Below are 15,685 nucleotides of genomic sequence, written 5' to 3'. Positions count from 1 at the left end.
GTTCCTATCTTTCCAGCATATAACTTCATATGGTAAAATAAGAATTTATTTTCAGATACCTGAAACAATAACAAATCAGGTCTTCGGTACGTGATAACCTTCACCAATTTATCCTTGTTTAAAAGGAATTCTTGAATAACCTAGCAAGAAAAAAGGAAATAGGAACTGAGACTTAAACTTCTAAGAAAGTTTCTAAAACGAATACAGTTGAATCACTAGATATTACCTCATGGAATGGGAATCCCTCACAACTGCAAGCTTTCCTGAAAAAAAAAAAAATTATATACATGTTATTACTATAATCAGACAATTTTAGACTCTGAAATCATCTCAGCCAATCTCCTCCCATTTAATAAGAAATGTGAATTTACAGTATCCCAAACAGTCAAGCTTCTCTTTGAATAACTATTACATTACTATCTCCTAGGTTGGCTAAATTTTTGAACAGAAATGAAAAAAAATTTTGTTAAACATGTGACTAATCTAGACATGTGGGAAAAGATTATATGGAAATAATTCAACCAAAGGTATGTGTATAGGTCATGCCAGGAAAAATCATGAGTTTTTAAAAAAACTTACTTCTTAATATTGTTCTCTACTTCATTGAGTTGCCTATCATGTTCTGTACAGTGCCACTCACAAGGGCAGCAGTATTCATAGTCGTGTGGCTCACAATATTTATCACTTTTACATAATCTGCATCCATTACGTTCATGATCCTTAGGTGAACCTTTATGGAGACCCAAAAAAAGTACAATATTTTTTGCCTTTTATAATTACTTTCTACATACATTCTTTTTGCCTGTATCTAAATTTTCCAAAATTAATATTGCCTAGCACACTACCTAGCATATAGAAAGGTTTCAATACATTTAGGGTGAATAGAGTAACAGACACCATAGTAATTCTTGGGCTCAAGTAGATCTTGAGCTATTACTATCACACGACACTTTAGAAAAAATTATTATTCTATCTGAAAGTGTTAATTAGACACTTGAAATTATATATTTACAATAATCAACAACAGAAAACTTTCTGGTTTAAGTGGAAGCTACATGCATAAAAAGTAGAATGTAATTACTGGCAAAAAAGATTATTTACTTAATAGAATAGCTCTAATAGAATAGTTTCTTTAATGAGTGTATTAAAAGAATATAGCAGTTAATTACCTCTGCTAGTGTCTACTCTCAGTTACAGTTATTTTTAAACTATCCTTGGAACATGAACAAATGATGACTGTGGCACAGGTGTGGAAATTTAATTCCCTTTAAAAGGAAAGTGTGATTACTTTCAACATTGTCTTGAGAATATGTAAGAGCACATATACTTGATATGACCTAAAATTGTCATTTGTAAGTTATCAAAAAACTACAACAGCATCTTATTTATAAAAACATTTATCTTCTTCCATGATTTTATCTATAATTTAATAATGTTAATAAAAATATATAAAGACAACTAGATATAGCAGAATTTCTTTCAAAAGATGAGTTAATATGATATCCTAATCTCTTTTGGGAATGAAAGGCCTTTCTGATCCAGTACATGTTCCGTAGTGTCTTTTTGTTTTTTTAAACCAAGACTAATGAAGAAGATACAAGCTATTTTCAATAATAGTGAACATGTATTAGAAATTAGTTTTAAGTCACTGTCTTCACACACAAAATGCATTACAGGACAATGAAGAATCATTTAAGTAGACAAATATAAATCACCAATATATTAACAAATGGTTTCAGTTCCATTTTCCCTACGACTTATTAGTATATATTTTTTTCTTAAAATGGATTTCTATATTGAAAACATAATTTTAAGATCTAAGTAATTTGGTATCATAGTTTGAAACTGTACTTATCCTATATTTATCATCTACATCACATTATTCGTTTCAATAAACATTTACTGAGTGACTACTATGTGTATATAACAAAACTCTTGACTCCAAGGAATTCACAATCTAGTGGAGAAGACAATGTAAAACGCTTCAAAGTATTATTAATATTGGCATGTAAAAAGTACTATGTGAACAAGAATTAAAACATGGGTATGAGATACTAATAACCATTCCCTATATCTCCTTACCTGGATGGGAACATACGGAACAATGAGCCAGTTTTTTAGTGACTAGCGGTTGTGGACTAGAGTTACAAGATGTTTCATTCCACCGATTAAACCTTTAACAGAAAGTGGTTTTTAAAAAAGGAAAAAAAAATGAGGTCACAAAAACGGTATGTTCTCAAATATCAGGCTGATCTATTCCCTTTCACCTACCTAATTATTTTCCCTTTGGTGGCTGATAAAGTTGCTGGCCTAGTGTGGGAAAACCCTCAGTCACAAGCTTTAAATGTGGCCCCAAGGCCCAAGGACAGCAGCACTGCAAGACAGAGAGAGAGTATATGTGTGTGTGTATCTATATATCTGTATCTCTATATAAAAAAAAAAGTATATATATATATCCAATCAGCCTTTTGTTTTAAAGAATCTTAAGTTAGGCAGCAATATGTGAGTAGACTGATTTGTAAATGTCTCCTTTTGATCTCTTCTCTGTTGTGCCAGAGTACAAAACAGAATCATGAACATTTCTCTATATCAGAAAGAAAAGAGTAATATATAAAATTAAATAAAACATTAATCTTCCAGGTGAAAACTGTATCAAAAAGCTAAATCATCTAAAATGATCATTTCTTAATCTCTTGTGCAAAGAGCAAAACATTACCTGCTTCATAAAAGATTTTAAGAAAAATGTATAGTACTATAAAGATTTCTACTAATTAAAAGTTAATTTCATTTTTGGCTAAAGTTCCAGGTTAACATAAAGCCACAAAGGGTATGGTTAGGTAGTAATCATAAGACATATGTGTTCTGAATTATGTTCCTCTACGTACACAAGTTGAAGTTTTTACAAAAAGCTAAATTATCTCTTCAGGTCATTGTGCAGTATCTGGTACTTAAGAGTTACTATTTAGCTTCTGGAATTTCTAACTCATTTACTACAAAGACCAGTACAAGCCTGTTAAAAATTAGCATTAATTGCTTCCAGATAAAGAATAGCACTGCAAAAATTAAAAATAACTGAGAGGAAAAGTCAGTATATAAAACAGAATAATAGATAATTATAAATTAAATGTAATTTTATTATTTTCAAGTGTCATCAGTGCTTATTTGCTGAAACTGTTTCAATAAGAATGGTTTGGAGTTAGCCAGGTGTTATATTCACTTGCTTTTCCTTGTTTATTTTTACAATTCCCAAATGATTCCTTAACTCACCCCCATGCCAAATTATACCTTTTCTTTCTTGCTTTGGCACAGTAATAACTGATGTCAATAACGGATTTATTGAAGTCTTAGATTTATCAACAGTTTTACAGCTAAAAGAGACGTATCATAGGAAAGAATACGGTGATTTGATGTATTTTTCATGGTCATTACTTTTTCATTTTTACCTCTTAACATTTTTTTCAGGCACTTGCCATCTCGAACCTGCTGGAGGCCAAGACTGTTTTCAGTTTCCCAGTGTCCTAGTTCCTTTCTTACTGATTATATACCTATCATCATTAATATTAATTTTTATAAAGCATTGCTTTCATCAGTAAATATAATTCGTTTTTGAGATAGTAAATAGCAAAGTTTGTTAACTTCTATGTAATCTGCAGCTTGTTCTGAATCCTCAAACTATAGAGACTAAATGAATGTTATTATTAAATATGTACCTATAAAGCAAAGGCCAGTCGAGTAAGATTTCAATTAATATTGCTTATTATTAAATATTTACAACATGCCAGACATTTCATTTATAGAAAGAAAATACAATATCAAAGTATTAAATACAAAATTATTTTAATGTCATGTTTATCTTTACCTTTTGGTAAAAGGGTTTAAAATAACTAGTGGCAAAATGCCCATGGTCATACATAAATGCACTTGACATTGTACTAAATGTGTTTAGTGAGCTAATAATAGATTTTTTAAAATGCAGTATGGTGGCTGGGCACCATGGCTCATGCCTGTAATCCTAACACTTTGGGAAACCAAGACAGGGGGATCACTTGAGCCCAGGAGTTCAAGACCAGCCTGGGCAACATAGGGAGACCCTATCTCTACAAAAAAAAAAAAAAAAATTAATATATTAACATGTTTAATATAAATAATATATATATTTTAAATGCAGTATGGTGGCTGGGCACAGTGGTGCATATCTGTTGTCCCAGTTACTCAGGAGGCTGAAGTGGGAGGATCACTTGACTCCGGCAGGTTGAGATTGCAGTGAGCAGTGATTGTGCCACTGCGCTGCAGCCTGGGCGACACAGTGAGACCTTGTCTCCAAAAAAAGAAAAAAAAATGCAGTACGGCTCAGAACATGTATTCTCATCCTTCCTTTGGAAAATTTCAAAATAAATAAAAATAAATTATCTTAAATCAAAATATAGGTCAGTTTAAAAATACAAAACCCTTTTTTGGAAAACAATTGTTTTTTGTACTATTCGTTATTAAGTTCAGCGAGAATAAAAGTTCAATGTCACAAGAGAAAGTAATTATTAGTTACCTCTGAAGTAAACTTTGCCCTTTCAAAATCTGTATAAGTTTTAATGCTTGCTCTTTTCCAACTCCAGGGACTCCCTTTCAGAAAGTGGACAAAAAAATAATTCCAATGTTAATCACTAGGAATGGTTGAAAGTACATTAATTGAACGGAAGAGTCTGCAGCTGAAAGAATGAAAATAAACTCTTTATTTAAGAGTTCTTAAATAAAGATAGGAAAAGATGTGCAAGATACATTGCTATGCATAAAACAAAAACTGCACAATAGTGTGTATGATCAGGATTTGTAAAGTAAATGACAATTACACTGTTATCTATGTAAACAAAAAATTCAGAGAGTTATGTACCAAACCACTGATGGTGTTTATTTTAGGGAAGGGAGGGTCATAATTTTAGAGGGCTTTCATTTACTATGTTAATTATTTGGATAATATTTTAATTTAACCTAACTTCATGTTTGTAATCAGGAAAAAGCAAGTTCATTTAATTACATGAACATTTAATATTCCAAAACCCAGACATAAACAGAGAACAAAGGAACGTTTTAAGTTAACTCTTGAAATTAAAAACTTAAGAAAATTTAAAGTATGAATTTCCAATATACAAAAATGATATGCCTTAATGTATATTCCTGTCACAATTTCTGATTTAAACTGAGTCTTCCAGCCCCTATAAGTGTATGAATATGTCCTTAGAAGCAGAGCTGTTATTTAACCAGTACGCACTAGGATTGACACACTCACATTAACTGGTTAGTAAATAGCTACTGCCCAAGCATTCTGAGTATCTGCCTGCACAGGAATGTTCTATCTAACCTGAACACTTCCCAATCCACCTATACCCAGAATCCAGCTACTAAAAGGAGAGTCTATGGCACAGCAGGGATACCCAGAAGTCTCTTCCATCTCTATTGCCTGTCTTTGGCATACACGTTATCAGATATCTTGAATATCATTCTTCTTGTATTAGCATTAGCTTTAAGTTTTTGAAGGCAGATCAAGTTAGTACATAGTCTTAAAAATCTTTAAGCAGAACAATGTAAGTACATAGCAGTTTTGGTTTTAAAAAACACAAAAGGTCAATATAGCTATGGCTAATGCATAATTTAAATACCACTGTAGCTAAAGTTGGTTTCTGTGAGTTCAAGTCAGCAAATTTTTTCTTAAATTAAACATTGGGCTGTTTATAGATATTAATTATGATATAATTTTATTTAGGAAATAGTCTTCTACTTTAGAAGGAGAATTACAACAAAATAATGGTTTGTGGTATTTAAAAGTTTCTTTCCTCCTGCTTTCTCTTCCTAACAGTTTAAGAAAAGTTCTTTGATAATATAAGTTATAAATTAGGCTTAATAATTTTATTATCCTGCTATATTTTCCTTTCTCCTGAGGTTAGATGGAAAAAAAATTACATGTCATTCTTCTTTATACTTCTCTTGGGAATAGAGGTAAAATGAGGGATTTGTAAGGATGCAGAAATAATCAGTAGGAACATAATAAGGGAACTACATAGTAAGACCTACAATACCAGTCATTTCATATTTTTAAACACTACATTTAAGAAAATGGGATTATTCTCATAATACTTAACTCATCACTCACCTGTTATACCTATTTGTTACAGAGCACTAGATTGTGCATATTAAGATATAAATATTTCCATGAACAAAACCCAGCACAACACTGAGAGGCATGGAAATATGAATGGCTTAATCCCAATGATCACATGACTTAGCAACAGTAGTAGCATTGAGCATGTGCACAAAGAATACTGAAAACTAAAAAATAGAAAAAAGAGTGAAAGAAACTAACAATGGCATAATACAAGAAAAGAATAACTCCTATATTTATTTAAAAGGATAGTCAAACATAAACGTGAATCTCTTAATCTAGAGTTAACGGTTTACTGAGATTCAAGCTGCGGTACTACATTATTTTATTCTTGCTTATAATATTAAGTGTCACAAGTCAGCTTTTTAGTGCCATCTGAAATGCTGATTATTTTAGTCACTGAATAGCTTATTATGCCTGAAATTATATTTTAAATTCTATTTTTAATCATATAGCCATATTATATTCATATTTATACAGCACATAAAGTACGAAAAAGACTTTATGAATAGCAAGTAAATATGACAATTTCAGCTTACCTTTGGGAGATAATCACAGCCAAGAAGTATTGCTAATCCAACCAGAGCATCTCTATCCAAACCTAGTTTACTCTTGATAGATGACATTGTGTAACAGTCAACATGTGGGTCCTAAAGAAAGTACAGATTTAGTTTAATCCTCAAAAAGTACATATTTATACATTAAACAACACTACAAAAATAATTTGTCAATGTTATCTTTAAATGTTTAATAATTCCAGGCTAGGCATGGTGGCTCATGCCTGTAATCCCAGCACTTTGAGAGGCCAAGGCGGGTGGATCACTTGAGGTCAGGAGTTTGAGACCAGCCTGGCCAACATGGTGAAACCCCATCTCTACTAGAAATACAAAAAAATTAGCCAGGCATGGTGGCATGTCCCTGTAGTCCCAGTTACTCGGGAGGCTGAGGCACAAGAATTACTTGAACCCGGGAGGAGGAGGTTGCAGTGAGCCGAGATCACACCACTGCATTTCAGCCTGGGCAACACAGTGAGACTAAGTCTCAAAAAAGAAAAAAAGTTTAATTATTCCAAAAAATTTATATAAGAAAATTATCCTGATCAGAATCTTTATAGAATCTGACATTTCAATATACGGAAATAAAGTTGTAGTTTCAAAAATGGCTTAAAAATAACTATGCTAGCCAATTTTTTCCATTTTACTGCTTTCTGGCGTCTAAAAAATATAGATTTCCAACTTACAAAATAAAACGCTGTAACATACATATATGTATGTTATAGAAAGTAAACATTCCCCATAATTGCACAGCCTAAACTATCATTAATAGCTTGGTGCATATTCTTCCAAAAAAACCATCTTCTTTGATACATATATATGAGTATTTATTGTTAATTATGTTTTTAAGTAAAAGTAGGATTACATAAAAATACTATTTTGCGACATTTTCCACCATTAATATGTCTGGATACCTTTTATGTCAATAATAGCCTTTTCAATGACCGCACTGTATTACATCATATGGACTCTGAAACAGTGTTTCTCAATGGGGGTGCTAATATTAGCATTTCGGGAGGGATAACAGAAATGTCTGGCAGAAGGTTTAGTTTGGTTGGCACCAAGCCACCACGTATCTATAGTCTCCTTTGCCCAAGCCTAAACTGCTACGACCAAAATGTCTCCCAGCAGTATCTCTCCAACTGGGAACCAGTAAGTGTGAAGGATTTAACCATGTCCCTATCAATGAGCACTCGGGCTGCTTGCCAAATTTTTGTAATTATTAACAATGCTACAGTGAACATCTTTATATCTCTCTCTTTGCATATTTGGAGGTATTTCTGAGGATGAAACACTAAACTGGAAATTCAGGATCAAAGCAACACATTTTCATATGTAATTCGTGATGTATTTTTGAAACTGATTTAGAATCAAACCATGTGAAACAAACAAGTCAAGTTCTTACGAGACAAATCCACATTTTGAAGAGAATGAACTATGTGGCAATGATTTTTAATAATAGTAAGCATTTTATTTAGCAATTGCTATGTGCAAGGCATTACAGTAAGCATTTTATATCTACTATTTCATTTAATCAGCCCTTTAAAAAAGATAGTTCATAAACAAATGCTGAAAAAGAGAAAGAAAATAACCACCTTTGTATTCATAGTGAAATTCCTGTAAACAGTCTGGGCCCCATAAAGGAAAGTATCTCCGTCATTGGTGAGACAGCCATTGACATGACCACCAGCATTGAGATAAGCACACATGGCTTCAGCTTCCCCAGCAGCCTGAACCCAGGGGATTCCTAAGCATTCGAGCATATGGAGGCACTGAAAACAAAAAGCAGGTGCAAGATGTTAAAGAATGTTTTCATTGCTCGTTTATTTACTATTAAACCTATTTCTGTATTACAAATATTAATAGTAGTTATTTTGGTGTTTTAAAAATTACGATATTTAAGAAACACTTAGAAATTTGAACAATGAATATTTGAGGGCTTTAAGGAATGAACTGCCAAACTTTTAGGTGTGCTAATAAAAATTATATTGTGGTTATGTTTCTTTTTATTTTTTAGGAATCATCTTTTAGAAAAGATGAAATACTGGGAATGATACAATATTATGTCTAGGATTTGCTTCAAAATGATGTGTAGATGGGGAATAGATGAAACAAGATGAGCCAAGATAATGGTTTAAGATTGGTGATGGGTTACTTTTGTGTTGATTTAAATTTTCTGTAATAAAAAATTAAGATTTTAATGTTAATTACAAAGTAATCCATATTCACTTTTCATTGCTATTATAGTCAGATTCTGAAAATATCTTTAAATAATAATTAATCACATTAAGATTTACATCTACAAGGCCTCAGTAATTTTTCTCACATGATGGTCAACCCAATATGTGTTCTTCCAAAGAAGATGCTATCATACAGTTTTGGCTTGAATTTTAATGTTTGCATTTTTTCTCATCTTGCCTTCCCTGTACAATGAAACTCTCATATTGTGGGAAACTGTGGAGGAGTCAGCTGTCAGTGTCCTCCTAGGAAATCAAATGTTTGTGCAGAATGATTACATCATTTGGCTGATGCACAAATAATTTGCTGGGAGTTTCCTTTGGTTTATGATTTTAACCCAGCTGGGTAGCTTGTAGTCTGGCCTTATAGCCTAGTTCATTCTTTCTTGTCATACACCATTCTTTTTTGTCATGTATCATTCTCTATCAGGGACTACTGAGTATAGTGGGGAGAAAAGGCTACTTATTTGTAGTTTCTAGAGACTGGCAGAATAAATATCATCTCTTGCTTTGATCAATCACTTCCATGCCACATTACATAATAAATACCTCTGTCAGATGTTGCCCAAGGTGGACAAGGTTCAAAAAGTCAAAGTACTATGTTGAAAAATATCACTTTTCAGGACGCTGGCCCCGTGATTTTAGAGAGACAGTTTTGTGACAGTGTTGTTTCAACCTTACCCCTAGGTAAAAAATAGCTTTTCATAATACAGTTATTTCAACTTCTTGTACTATTTGCCACTTCAAATTTTTTCAAAGAACCAGCACAGAATTTCCTATAAGTCTGTCACAATTTTTCCCACTCTATGTCTCTACCATGTGGGGTGGAGGTGGTATTGGAGGACGACTAATTTGTGCTTTTCATGCTAATACCTAAAAGATAGCAGTGGATTAGGAGGAAGCAGGGCCTAGCAACTGAAGAGTACAGAAATATAAAAATGACTAATAGGCAATACTGAACTGACACAAAATGCCTAAGAACACCATAATTACTGCAGCAATAAAGAAACAGGAATGGAGCAATTTTCTTAAGAAGAGATGGACATCACTTTTTTTGTTTTATGCTGGTTCTTTAACACTCTAAGATTGAGGACCATGAATATTTCCAGGAACTGATTATACAAGAAGTAATCAGAACTCAGCACAGATACTTTCTTCAACTGCTGATAGTCATTAAGGTGGAATATTCACTAATTGAAAACTATTTTTAAACTTAAGAGTAGAAAATAAAATTTCAGAAGAGAAAAATGGCATAAATTTTTAACTAAGATTAAAAAGAAAAACAAATTCAAAGCAAACATGATAAAAGCTTATATCCTTAATACACAAAGAACTTGCACAAAAGAAAAATTAAAACCTCAAGAGATAAGTAGGTAAAGGACATGATAGCCATTACCCAAAGGGGGACTAAAAATAGGTGAAATGTTTAACGTTACTATTAAAAGACAAATGCATATTAAATATGTTTGTTGTTGCACACTAAATATTACAAAGATAAGCCTCCTAACATCCAATGTTCTTGTGAGTGCACTGACAATGCTTCTCTGACATCTGCATTAGCAGAAATTAATCAGCAAGAGCAATAAAATCATTCCAAAACTTTGACCCATCAATTCAACATTGGGTAATTTTATCTAAAATTTCAAATCACAAGAAAACATTATATACAAAACAAATGTTAATCACACTTTCATGTATAGTAGAGAAAAACTAAAAAAGTAAATAACATATACAATCAGGGATATGATTCATAGCTTCATAGATGTTGCACAACCACTACAAGTTATGATTTTGATTAGAATGTGACAAAAGGGAAATACGACAACATGAAGCATTAAGTGAAAAGGCCAGGTTAAAAATCATGTGTACTACTACAACTCTTTAAAAATACACACATTTGAAAAAAGGCCGGGCGTGGTGGCTCACGCCTGTAATCCCAGCACTTTGGGAAGCCAAGGGGGGCGGATCACAAAGTCAGGAGATCGAGACCATTCTGGCTAACACAGTGAAACCCTGTCTCTACTAAAAAAAAAAAAAAAAAAAAAAAAAAAAAAAAAAAAAAAAAAAAAAAATTAGCTGGGTGTGGTGGCGGGCGCCTGTAGTCCCAGCTACTTGGGAGGCTGAGGCAGGAGAATGGTGAGAACCCAGGAGGTGGAGCTTGCAGTGAGCCTAGATTGTGCCACTGCACTCCAGCCTGGGCGACAGAGCGAGACTCCGTCTCAAAAAAACAAACAAAAAAAACAAAACAACAACAACAACAACAACAACAACAAAAACAAAACAGACAAAAGCTTCCTATTGTTTTAATTATATATTATACGTGATTTCTTTCTTAAGTTTTACACAAATATAAAATATAGCAATATTAAAGTAACATATAAATAATACATTATAACGTAACAACAGTTTTTAAAATTACAAGCCCTAAGGGAAGCCAAATACGTATTCTGTATATGAACTATCATGAATTCTGAATGAGTGAAGTAAGAATTAATGAGATCTCATGTATTCTGGGAATTCTTTAAGTCCTGAAGGTGTTATAAAAGGTAATATGATCAAGTTCCTACTATATACTAGTTGCTTTAGATATACTTTCTCTTATTTTTATCACATCCCTGCTGAGTATTACTTTGCCATTTCACCAGGTAACATACAAGGTAGAGATAGGTTACAAATTTTGCTCAATGTCTCAGAGTTTCTACATACCAGTGCCAGGAATGAAACTCAGGTCAATTTCACTCTAAAAAATAAACTCTTTTCTCTATGCACACTGCCCTGCTAGTCACAATAAAATTAATCAGTATTAAAGATGACAAACTATGAAGAGTAAAATGCACCCTTTAATTCAAATCAGAATTACTGAACCAAATCTGAATGCTCACCTCTCTTAAGACTGATGTAAAATGTGATCTCCCTGTTTTCTGAGACCACGATTTTCCAGAAGACCCATACCGAGTCTGATTCCTCTTGCTTATGACATCAGCTTTCAGCTTTGGTGGTTCCCCTTCCATAACAAATACCAGTTTTACATCCATTTGTGTTAAATATGAGATACGAAAAAATAAGTTCCTGAAATATATAAATTAGTAATATATTAATCATCATACACTGATAGTAAAAGCCAAAATAGTATAACACAAAGGCAAGAACATTAGACTAGTATCAAAAATGTTAATGTAACAACATTTTACTTAAGGTTTTAATTAGAGTGGAAAACCACTTTATTTTTTTTTTTCTTTGACAGAGTCTCACTCTGTCACCCAGGCTGAAATGCAGTGGCATGATCTTGTCTCAGTGCAGCCTCAATCTCCTGGCTCAAGTGATCTTCCTGCCTCAGTCCCCAAGTAGCTGGGACTACTACAGGTGTGTGCCACCATGCCCGGCTAATTTTCTGTATTTTTTGTAGAGATGGGGTTTCACCATGTTGCCCAGGCTGGTCTTGCACTCCTGAACTCAAATAATCCGCCCATCTCAGCCTCGCAAAGTGCTAGGAATACAAGTGTGAGCCACTGTGCCCGGCCAAAACCACTGATTTTTTTTTTTTTTCAAGACAGAGTCTTACTCTGTTGCCCAGGCTGGAGTGCAGTGGCGTGATCTCGGCTCACTGCAACCTCCACCCCCCAGGTTCAAGTGATTCTCCTGCCTCAGCATCCCAAGTAGCTGGGATTACAGGCACCCGCCACCACACCCAGCTAATTTTTTTTATTTTTAGTAGAGATGGGGTTTCTCCATCTTGGCCACGCTGGTCTCAAACTCCTGACCTCGTGATCCACCTGCCTCGGCCTCCCAAAGTGCTGAGATTACAGGCGTGAGCCACCGCGCCCGGCCAAACCACTGAATATTTTTAAGCGACAAAGATTTATGATTATTCTAATTGCTATGTGGAAAATGGTTTGGGGTAGGGGAGGCCAAGAGCAAGAAACTAGCGAAGATGGCACTTCAGGAGTATAGATGAGAGATGAGGTTGGCATAGACTGAGGTGGTGCCTCTGGACACTGAGATAAGTTTGTGAACATAAAGTATATTTTGGAGGTAGAACTGGCAAGACTTACTGATGGATTAGATGTGGAGAGAAGTAAAATAGGGAGAAAATATCTCCCAAATCTCTGGCTTTTAGTATCTGAAGCATCCTAGTGGATACGTTAAGTAGGAGATAGATATGTGAGTCTGGAGCTCAAAGGGTAAGAGGTACAAATCTGAGTCCTTAATATAAAGATGGTGAATCTAGACATGTTAAATAGATCTTGAAACCTCAAAATGTAAAATAACAATGACAAAAGAAAAAAAAAGGTGAAACAAAATCAAGACATCAAGACTGTTTATACATCATACGTTTATAGTCTAAGAACTTTTACTATACCTGAGATGGGGCTTCATGACGCTGCCCATCATTTTTTTGACTGACTGTGCCTCACACACCCAGAGACTCAGATCAACTGCAATGGTTTTCCCACCAAGATTACGCAAGGGGATGTGTTGCTTAACAGGCTCCAAAATTTGCCACAAGTCATTCACTCCCATTCTGGTGATTATCTGCTGTTATATGAAACACACTTTACAAATTATTGTTAAAGAAACAGAAGCTCATAACAGGAATTCAAACAATATATTATAAGCCAGTTCAGGATAATTCATAGAGGATATTCCTTATTTCTTTCATCAGTCAGCTTTTCAAAATGAATCAAGAACACCTGAAACGTTAAAATGGCGGTAACTGGCTTTTTCCCAGCTAAAAACAAGAGCTAACAAATGCAGAGATGGGTACAGAATGCAAGGATGCTGTAAATGATTTTTGTCTACTTGAAAATTCACTCCTTGATTTACATACTTAGAGAATGGGACTAATTCTCTATCATACCCAGGAAAAACAAAGACAAAAACAAAAGCAAGGAAGCACACAAACAAACTAAAAAAAATGGAGTTAATAAAGGAAAACTTAGAAAAGTGAGGGAAGAATAAACAAGAGAGAAAATGAAGTTGGAGGAATACTGATGGACATAACTTTCTTAAAAGGGCATTGGCTTTTTAAATTGCAAGGTCACATAATGTTCATTGTAGAAAAAGAAAAAAACTTTTAATCACTTATAACTTTTAACCACCACCCAAAGAAAACTAAAGTTAAACCTTTTTCCACGTACATTACATTTTAAAAACAAAATTGGCTTAAACTTTGCTACTGTTATCTGGTTTGGTATTTTCTATAGGCCAGCTTTTCCTTATTATATATCTATATTTGGTTTTCTTTCCCTTTGTTATTATTTGGTAAAGACATTAAGTAGCATGTGCAATGAAAATTCAATCTGACGACACAAATACAACCCAGATTATCCTCTAAATAATGACCTTAATTCATTCCAAAAACACAAGGTAGGAGACAAGAATATATTAAGTCAAAAGACTATCACCTTTATGCAGAAACCTTCTGAATAAAAAGTACTGTATTGTCTGTACCTTTAACAGAGTTTGTTCTAAAGGTAAATTTTCTCAAATTGCACATAGGTGCAAAGAAAATACATGCTGGAAGGGTTGCTGTCTGTGACTTACCCTGTTTTTCTGAACCTGAATTTTAGTGTGGCCAGTGCCGCCGTAAGTATTATTCCTTTTTTTTTTTTTTGAGACAGGGTCTCGCTCTGTCACCCTGGCTGGAGTGCAGTGGCGAGATCTCGGCTCAGTGCAACCTCTGCCTCCCAGGTTCAAGTGATCTGCCTGCCTCAGCCTCCCAAAGTGCTGGGATTACAGGCGTGAGCCACCACACCCAGCCCTGCCATGAGAATTATTCTGTGTACTCATTTCTACGAAGTGTACAGTGACATCTGTGGATGTCACTTTACAGATAAAAATATACAGACTTAAAGGTAAAGAAAGTATTTGGTAGTAACAGTGGCCCAGAACTAATATTGTCTATTTCACATCCTGAAGCCCCACTGGTGGCATTAATTCAGTTACTGTGAAAAGTTGTGGTTAATTCTGGAAAAAGAGTGGGGTACATATATTCTCAAAGTCATTATTATGAAGAGAAATGAGACAAATTATTAACCCATCAGAACACATTAAACCGAAAGTCTGAGAAGAAAGTTATTGACCGTTTTGCTTTCCTTTGTGACTCACGGTGCATACTGGAATAGATTGCTATCAAAGAAAATTATGCAATTCCTTTGTTCTAATTTCATTTAAATGTGACCCTGACCCTAGCAGTCAAAATTTTAAATGCAGGTTATCTTCTGGTTTAGCGATATCTCTTCCAGGAATTTAAGATATGTGGTGTGTATAGATTTATACAACAATATTCACTGTAGCATTGTTTACAATAGTAAGACACTGAGAAAAGCTAGGTCTCCATAGAGGACTAATTAAGTAAACTATGGAATATTCAAACTAAATTAGATGATATAGCAAATAAATCAGTAAGAGAGAAATACATGTACTAATAAAAAAACTGATCCAACTTTTAAAACGAAAACAGGTATGAATATGTTAGGGATGATTACAGTTCAGGGATGGCAAGAACCACTTTTCAAAACATATCCCTTTGTGTTGTTTCATTTTTAAAATACCATATGCCTGTATTACTTTTCAAATTAGAAAAAAGTTAAAAAATATGTGACCCTATTTATTAGGAGTTGGAGAAATAAACCAGAAATCTTTTTAGATGGTTTGCTTCTTGACTAAATATTAAGTGACAGATTTAAATAGAATTCATGGGTCAAATTAAAAAGTACTGTTCTGCAAATTTACAAGTACTT

At 33.8% G+C, this 15,685-nt stretch overlaps 1 protein-coding gene across 3 annotated transcripts in view; it reads right to left on the bottom strand.

Annotated features, from left to right (window-relative positions):
* Positions 1 to 15,685, bottom strand: part of GEN1 (GEN1 Holliday junction 5' flap endonuclease) — a 31,397-nt gene that overhangs the window by 11,941 nt on the left and 3,771 nt on the right. For 2 of the 3 annotated variants that reach the window (XM_003275956.4, XM_003275955.4), the window contains exons 2-10: positions 13,303 to 13,478; positions 11,825 to 12,011; positions 8,301 to 8,477; positions 6,691 to 6,801; positions 4,544 to 4,617; positions 2,083 to 2,174; positions 580 to 730; positions 227 to 263; positions 60 to 140 (exon numbers count right to left, since the gene is read on the bottom strand). In XM_003275956.4, coding sequence (XP_003276004.1) covers positions 60 to 140; positions 227 to 263; positions 580 to 730; positions 2,083 to 2,174; positions 4,544 to 4,617; positions 6,691 to 6,801; positions 8,301 to 8,477; positions 11,825 to 12,011; positions 13,303 to 13,463 — 1,071 coding nt within the window. In that variant the 5' untranslated portion in view covers positions 13,464 to 13,478. The remainder of the gene's footprint in view (positions 1 to 59; positions 141 to 226; positions 264 to 579; positions 731 to 2,082; positions 2,175 to 4,543; positions 4,618 to 6,690; positions 6,802 to 8,300; positions 8,478 to 11,824; positions 12,012 to 13,302; positions 13,479 to 15,685) is intronic. The other variant, XM_012497760.2, reaches the window with a different exon arrangement.

This window comes from Nomascus leucogenys, chromosome 19 (genome assembly GCF_006542625.1).
Source record: "Nomascus leucogenys isolate Asia chromosome 19, Asia_NLE_v1, whole genome shotgun sequence".
Classification (NCBI taxonomy): domain Eukaryota; kingdom Metazoa; phylum Chordata; class Mammalia; order Primates; family Hylobatidae; genus Nomascus; species Nomascus leucogenys.
This window is presented reverse-complemented; position numbering and strand designations above follow the sequence as displayed.